A 6,959-nucleotide genomic window follows, 5' to 3' on the forward strand; every position below is an offset into this window, starting at 1 on the left:
GGTCAGAACGTCGGGCGACGCGAAGTTTGGACCACAGTTTTGCAACGCCTGGGTTACCCCTGTGCCTTCCAGCACCACGACTACAACGCCCACAACGCCCACAACGGCCGCAACGGCCACAACGGCCACAACGGCCACGACGACCACAACGACCACAACGACCACAACGACAACTACCACAACCACCACCACGACCCCAACCAAAACGACCGCCTCGACGCGTTCGATCCACACTCGGCCTCCGCCCTCGACTACCACGACGCATTCGCACGCGACACGGTCCACCTCTACACATCGGGGCTCCTACCACACGCGAGACGGGCGCGTGGCCTCGGAATACGTGGAGGAGAAGGCTCCGCCAATGGCGATGTACGGGGCGGCTGCAGGCGTTGTAGCTGTCCTCGGGGGTATCGCGGCCTACGCCGTGGTGGAGTTTCGTGAGCGGTAGAGGTTTAGCGTGCTTGTTTCGAATGTCACCGAAAACCGACATCATAATTTTGGCGAATGTATTTCGAATCTAAAGCATTGCATCTTCAATGCTCCAAGGAGAAGGCTCCGCAATGCTCCAAGGAGAAGGCTCCGCAATGCTCCAAGGAGAAGGCTCCGCAGGTCGCTTCATTTTCGTTTTTGTTCACGAATGACAAACATAATCAAGCCTCCAAATGCACCGACACGTTCTTAGAAGGGAAGCTGTCTCCCCAGTGTCCAACCGTGCTACGCCGTAAGCTCGAGCCACGCCTGGTGTCCTCCCTCGACGACTCCAACGTCAAGCTGAACAGAGGATCGGCCGTCGTTTGTGACACCCATGTGTAGCAGTGCGTCACCAGCGCTTGCTGGTTGCTCACGTAGTCGCGGTCTACTCGCAGAGAGAGGGCGAAGGGAACGCCCCAGAGCTCGCCGTCGCGCTCCAGCGAAGTCTCTTCCACGCGCCAGACAGGTCGTTCGGTTTTCAGGAGGACCCTTTGCCCGTTCTTCTCGATGCCGTGATGGCTTCCATCCTCGACTTGCACGTTGGCTAGCATTCGCCGGAGCTTGAAGGACGCCATGGGCTGCTGGTCAGTCAGCCTGCGCACCGTTCCCCGCAGGACATTGTCGTCGTGCTCACGGATAGAGAGAACCTTCTCGCCGTCCTCGTAGTAATTCGTGAGCACGTGTCTGGCCGCCTCGTTTCTCACGCACCCTTGAGCTCGACGGCCTTCCACAGGCCACTGGGCGTTGTACTTGTCTCGTGAGAGAGAGAGCGGCTCCATTGTGTAGGTGCGAACGTCGTCAACTTCCGTAGCACATGGGAAAAAAAAAGGCCTCTGACTCCGAATCACGAAATGGTATCCGTTTTTTGGGGCGCGCTGCGTATGCATCGACAGCTTGACATCGTTCTCTTCCGGCTCAAGCCACACACAGGCGTCGTCCTCATGGCCTTCAGAGTCCGTAACGAACTCTATCTCCGATCCTTTCGTTTGGTATCCATAGACTGGCAAGAAGTCGCAAGACCTCGATGGGAAGACATTGTCCAAGGACAGCCTCCGAGCGTGTCCGAATGTGTGTGGGTTGAGCTGGAAGTCGTATTCGACTTCTGAAAACGCTTCATGCATCTCCGCAGTGACCTCGGCTCCTTCCTGCTGCAGGTAGATCAGCACTTCCAGGCTGTCTTCGACATCGCACAGATGGACAGAACGCATATTTCCGCGATCGAGAGCGAAGCGCCTGGGGTTGGGCGGGTCCCAGGCTCTGACCTCCCCACCCTCCACCTTGAACGTCAAGTTGAACATTCGCTCGCCCTCCGTCTCGATTGTGACGACCCAGCGACCGTCGGCTGGCTTCGCAAAGATTGCTTTCATCTCGAAGCACTCAGTGCCGTCCTCGTGCCAGACAGGGAAGGCCACCGCAGCGTGCTGGCGATCTTCCATGATTTGGTCCCAGGTCTTGAGCCTCGTGGGGACCAGCTGAGCGCAGGAGATGGCCAAGCGTCCCTCGCGCAGACCGGACGTTGTGTCTTTGCTGGGGCGCGGCTCAAAGTTCAAGGAGCTCCTGCGTTCGGTAAGCGGTGGTCTCTTGAGAACGCAGATATCCTCCACTCGGTTACCACACATCACCGTCGTGCGTGATGGCCTACGTGGCGTGGACTGCGTTCCCTTGTAGACCTGGAAGCGACCGCGGCTTCTGAGGTGATTCAAGACGCGCGATCTCTTCGCCACGGCGTTCTGGTCCACGTCGAGAAGTAATGTCTGGGTCTCTGCGTTCACACCGCCGCCGGATTCGTTGAGGGTGGAAATGGCTTTGACGCCATCCGTGTCTTGAACGCCTAGATAGAGTTGTTCCACTTGCGAGGCTAAGTCGTATGACGGATCCTCCATTAGATTCAGCTCTTTGGTCGAGCGCATGGTCGCAATGGATTTGAGTGAACGGAGGACTGGTGCTTGCGTGGAGCAGATGTCCCACAACGGGTTTTCGTCGTTCCCAGGTCCAGGCTCGCGTTCCCACCACTGTTGCAACCAGGAAAACATGTGTGCAAGGTGCAGGTGCTTCGAATGAATCAATCACATTTCTCATGGAGCCTGACAGGCAGAGAGCGCTGACTGAAGCGCTTGTAGAGTAGACTCTGGGACCTAGTCGACACAGACAGGCGGCGTCGCAAGTCGCAATAAACCGAAGCTGCGAGAATATGCGCTATCTTCACGAAGCGTGCCTCGTGACGGTGAAGGACTCCAACGAGCAGGTCTCAAGGCTCGAGAAGAAGACCAGGGTGCTTTCGCGGCTCCTCGCCGAGGCTAGGGCGGACTCCGCCGACTGGAAAGCCCGCGGTCTCAAGGCCGAGTGGGCAATGTGAAGGTCGCTCACGCAGAACGCGCTGTCAAGATCTGGAAACCACGTTGGTGGACGTTATGCACGACTCTAACGTCGTGGAGCTACTGACCGACTCTTGTGTTGACCCGCTCGCCGTTTTGTGTGCCGTCAAGAAGCAGCTGGTGCGTTTGAAACTTGAGTTGCTCGGCAAGGTGCCTGGACCCTCGCTGCTAAAGAGCCTTGACGACTGGAGGCCTACATTGCAGAACGAGGCATATTTCTCCAGTAGGCAGTACGGCACGCTAAAGGCTGCTAACCGCCGACTTCTGGTCGAAAACTCAGCTCTCACCACTAGGAACCAGCAGCTCACATCTGAGGCCGCCATCACGGCATCGGAGCTGACGGCCTGCAGAGCCCAGTGGCGCGCTCTGGTCGGCGCCCAGAAGTCCCACGGCGACTGCCACGAGCAGATTGCCCGCATGAGGAGGGAGGGTCGGCGTAGTCAGGACCGCATGGAGGCTCTGCAAGCCCGAAACACAGAGCTGTTGGAGAAATTGTAAGGTCCAGACGTTTCTGACACAGCCGGAGATTGCACAGACAGAAAAGGTACTCGAGACCTCAAAGAGATGGCCACGCATTCCTCAAAAAGGACGTTCAACGGAGATCCAAATCCAAAGGCCCCAAAGCGAAAGTCGCGTCCAGGGCCCCGAAAGACGAGAGACTCTCCCTGAGACCGGGGCCTCACGCAAAGCAACCACTGCTTCCCCATGGTGTGCTAACAGAGGCACTGCGGTCGGAGGATCGGGTGATACGGGCACCCCAGCCAAGGTTACAGGCACTGCTGGAACCAGAGGAGGATCCTGAGATAAAGTCGGAAGCAATGAGTTTTTTGCGAAAGGGCTCTGTTGGACGCCCACTAGTGAGAGCCGTAAAGAGAGAGGTAGCTGGAAAGCAAACGCCCCCACCGCGGCAAATGAGGCTGAATCTTCCTCGGAGGTTATCACCTCCCCAGAGAAAACCGCAGGCGCAAAAGTCCGGGCCTGAAGCCCACGCCCTGTTGAAGACACCGCAAAAGTCCGGGCCTGAAGCCCTGTTGAAGACACCGAGCTCACCATCGGTTCGTATCGATTCCAACGCAGATTTTCAAGTTTTCTCCTCAAACATGTCAGACATCGACATCACACCACAGGAGTCCGTCAGGGACCCGTGGGAAATGTGACCACTGGAGCGAAGGTTGTCGCTCCCATTACACCGAATCCACCACAGCGTCCGTCGCGTATCCTACGGCAGCTGTTAGACAGGGCAGCAACGCTTCCTCACCGCGTTTTGCCACTGTCGGGTCAGGTACCGCTTCTAGCAGCAGCCGGTGGCCCGCCAGGCACACACAGAGAAGCCCTTCCGCCTGCGCCTCCTCACAGCCGCTCAGCTCGTGGACCAGCGGGTGGTTTGGGCCCACCATCTCCCAGTCGGTGCTCTTGGCCTGTCGGTAGAGGCAGGAGTGGGCGCCCCAGAAGGAAGCTGCGGGCCTCCGACGGTGTACATAGCGGAGGTCCTTTCCCACCCGAACTGGAATCTGTACGCCGTGAAGGCCGAGTACGAGCTCCAGAGCAAGCAACCCGGCATCTCGAAGCGCGAACCTGTCGAATGGTTTGTCACCCAACTCAAAGGCGTCCGCCTCCTGAAACACATGATACCTGACAAGGCAACCTCTCACTTACGATATAGAAGTTGATCACGTCAGGCAGCACAAGACATACCGTCATGAACACCATTCGAGCAGATAGTCGTCCTTTGCGAGATTGACTAGGCATTTCGAACCTCCGCAGCGTGCCCTCGGCTGGAATGGGGTTCGCGGAAGTGTTCGCCCGCACGCAGTATGGCTGCAGGTCCCCAGCGTACCGATGGAAGACTTCCTCCAGGTAGTCTACGAGTTCGGAGGCGTGCTCAGTCAGAGAGGCCCAGGCTTGCGCCTTCGTTAACGCCCGTTTTTGCTGCCGAGACTCGTACAAGTTGGATTCAGGAGTAGAACGATGCCGTTTGGCATCGTTCTGTTCGCCTGACTCCGGGTCTCTCTGCCGCTTTCGCTGACTGTAGCTCTCATCCTCCGACGCCTCCACCGACGAGAAAGTCGCATTCACAGGTTGTTTCCGTTCTAGAGGAACCGTCGTACCGTCCTCCGAAGCATACACGAGTCGGCCGTCGATATTTCGCACCCTCATGGTCGCCTCGCATTGTTGGTTGGACCAATCTGCAAAGCGGCTCGCCACTCGTTCTGCGGCGTGTGTCGCGTCGGTGTCGTTGAGAATCTGCCGGAGGAAATGCCGTGGCATAACTTTGAACACGCGTCGGCCTACAGCCCTCGCGAGAGCTAGCCGGTGCTGCCGACACTTCCGGGCCTGCTTGCCCTCCAGGGACTCACGGGAGAGCAAGATAGCCAACGCGACGGCGTGCCGCTGGGCACCTCGAATCCTAGTGGTGATGTACTGTAGCGCTGCGCGCTCCTCGTCTGAGAGCAGCTCCACAAGATCCAGCCCTGCGCAGTGCCATCCGAGGGCCTTTGGCCTGCGGGCCGTCCAGTTGGCCACGTAGGGCTTGTAGAAGGAGTTCAGTAGCTCGTTGCGCTCCTTCGGGGTCATGCAGCTGACGTCCGCCTCGTTGAGGTACTGTGACCGCTTAGGGGTTGGCACGGTGAGTCTCTCATGGTCGAAGTCGTCTCGGAGTCGAGCAATCAGAGGGTGCGGCGGGGTCTTAACTCTGGACAATGATCGTCTTTTTGGTTTGGTGTCTATCATGGCCTTCTCAGAATGTATTAAAAACACAGCCTCACAGCAGACAGTCAATGACGTTACCGAATATTAGGAATACTCATTCAGCATACGCAACGTTTCGCTCTCGGAAACGAGAGAGTGCGCGCTCCTCGTCTGAGAGCAGCTCCACAAGATCCAGCCCTGCGCAGTGCCATCCGAGGGCCTTTGGCCTGCGGGCCGTCCAGTTGGCCACGTAGGGCTTGTAGAAGGAGTTCAGTAGCTCGTTGCGCTCCTTCGGGGTCATGCAGCTGACGTCCGCCTCGTTGAGGTACTGTGACCGCTTAGGGGTTGGCACGGTGAGTCTCTCATGGTCGAAGCCGTCTCGGAGTCGAGCAATCAGAGGGTGCAGCGGGGTCTTAACTCTGGACAATGATCGTCTTTTTGGTTTGGTGTCTATCATGGCCTTCTCAGAATGTATTAAAAACACAGCCTCACAGCAGACAGTCAATGACGTTACCGAATATTAGGCGTACTCATTCAGCATACGCAACGTTCCGCTCTCGGAAACGAGGGAGCCCGACGGAACAAAGGGAGACCGACAAATCTAGAACCCCTTTTCAGAGGCAAGGTAAGTATGCCATATATGACTTCCACGTGAAAGTGATTCATAGCAGAGGCGTTTCGTTTCCACATATGGGGATGGGTTTCGTGTACCAGCGTGTCGGTCTTCTCTTGGTCGCAGAGAGCCAGGAAATAGGGTGTATCTGGTCAACGTTGGCACACAGCACGTTCAGCTTCTCGAAGTCAAACTGAACGTATCGCACGTTACACATCCGCTTGACCTTCTCTACCATGTGTTGCGGAAGTCCCATGTCCACCAACACCAGCATATGGTTGGGCAGACAGGTACAATAGCAGTGACTGCCACCACTCTGTCCGACCGTATCTCTCCGACATCAGAAAGCGAGCAGTAGTCAGCAATGACACTATTGAATAGATCTGGTGAGATCTCGAACTTCCTTCCTGGGACTCCAATATGACGCCACGATTCATAACGGAATTCGGCGCCTTTGGAAGAGCATACCTCTTGCCTCCGCTGTTCGAAGAAGCGCTGGCTGGCGCTTGTCTTTCCAAATTGAGAATTGACCGACTGGACATCGTAGGCTGAGTGGCCGTACAGCACGTTCAGCGACGACTGATCCGGCCTAGAACACTCCAGCTTCGGCGTGTCTGGCTTCGCAACCTGTTCGTTCTGCTTTCCAATTCTAGGGCAACTCAAATGGTACTTCCGGCCCTTGCTTATCGAGGGGTTGCCTGTGTGCCATCTATCCGCGGGCGTCCAAGTCTTATCCAGCATGCAATTCGGGTCCAGGGCGCACGCTACCCACCACATTACTATTGAATCCAGATGTGGCTGTGATCTGGAAA

The 6,959-nt window shown here is 56.9% G+C and overlaps 5 protein-coding genes across 6 annotated transcripts; 1 reads left to right on the forward strand and 4 right to left on the reverse strand.

Annotated features, from left to right (window-relative positions):
- Positions 1-650: 650 nt before the first annotated feature.
- On the reverse strand, positions 651-2,381 carry KVP17_000326 (uncharacterized protein; the record flags this gene model as incomplete). Its single annotated transcript, XM_068520493.1, has 1 exon — positions 651-2,381. One exon carries the CDS (start codon positions 2,379-2,381, stop codon positions 651-653), a length of 1,731 nt encoding a protein of 576 aa, XP_068379170.1.
- A 167-nt stretch (positions 2,382-2,548) lies between these two features.
- KVP17_000327 (uncharacterized protein) lies at positions 2,549-4,003 on the forward strand (the record flags this gene model as incomplete). 2 transcript variants are annotated; one of them, XM_068520494.1, is made up of 4 exons in its annotated part: positions 2,549-2,592; positions 2,620-2,814; positions 2,843-3,340; positions 3,367-4,003. In XM_068520494.1, 4 exons carry the CDS (start codon positions 2,549-2,551, stop codon positions 4,001-4,003), a joined length of 1,374 nt encoding a protein of 457 aa, XP_068379171.1. The 2 variants fall into 2 exon arrangements, with proteins under 2 accessions (XP_068379171.1, XP_068379172.1); XM_068520495.1 differs by lacking the exons at positions 2,549-2,592; positions 2,620-2,814; positions 3,367-4,003 and having other exon boundaries at positions 2,883-3,344.
- A 27-nt stretch (positions 4,004-4,030) lies between these two features.
- Positions 4,031-5,576, reverse strand: KVP17_000328 (uncharacterized protein; the record flags this gene model as incomplete). Its single annotated transcript, XM_068520499.1, has 2 exons — positions 4,031-4,462; positions 4,503-5,576. The coding sequence occupies 2 exons, from the start codon at positions 5,574-5,576 to the stop codon at positions 4,031-4,033; spliced, it is 1,506 nt and encodes a 501-aa protein (XP_068379173.1).
- A 73-nt stretch (positions 5,577-5,649) lies between these two features.
- On the reverse strand, positions 5,650-5,991 carry KVP17_000330 (uncharacterized protein; the record flags this gene model as incomplete). The annotated part of the gene is made up of 1 exon (XM_068520516.1): positions 5,650-5,991. The coding sequence occupies one exon, from the start codon at positions 5,989-5,991 to the stop codon at positions 5,650-5,652; it is 342 nt and encodes a 113-aa protein (XP_068379175.1).
- A 205-nt stretch (positions 5,992-6,196) lies between these two features.
- On the reverse strand, positions 6,197-6,421 carry KVP17_000329 (uncharacterized protein; the record flags this gene model as incomplete). The annotated part of the gene is made up of 1 exon (XM_068520515.1): positions 6,197-6,421. One exon carries the CDS (start codon positions 6,419-6,421, stop codon positions 6,197-6,199), a length of 225 nt encoding a protein of 74 aa, XP_068379174.1.
- Between the last annotated feature and the right edge of the window lie 538 nt (positions 6,422-6,959).

This window comes from the organism of the source record quoted next, assembly GCF_019968985.1.
Source record: "MAG: Porospora cf. gigantea B chromosome Unknown PgB_NODE_1227_length_6959_cov_172.111, whole genome shotgun sequence".
Lineage (NCBI taxonomy): Eukaryota > Apicomplexa > Conoidasida > Eugregarinorida > Porosporidae > Porospora > Porospora cf. gigantea B.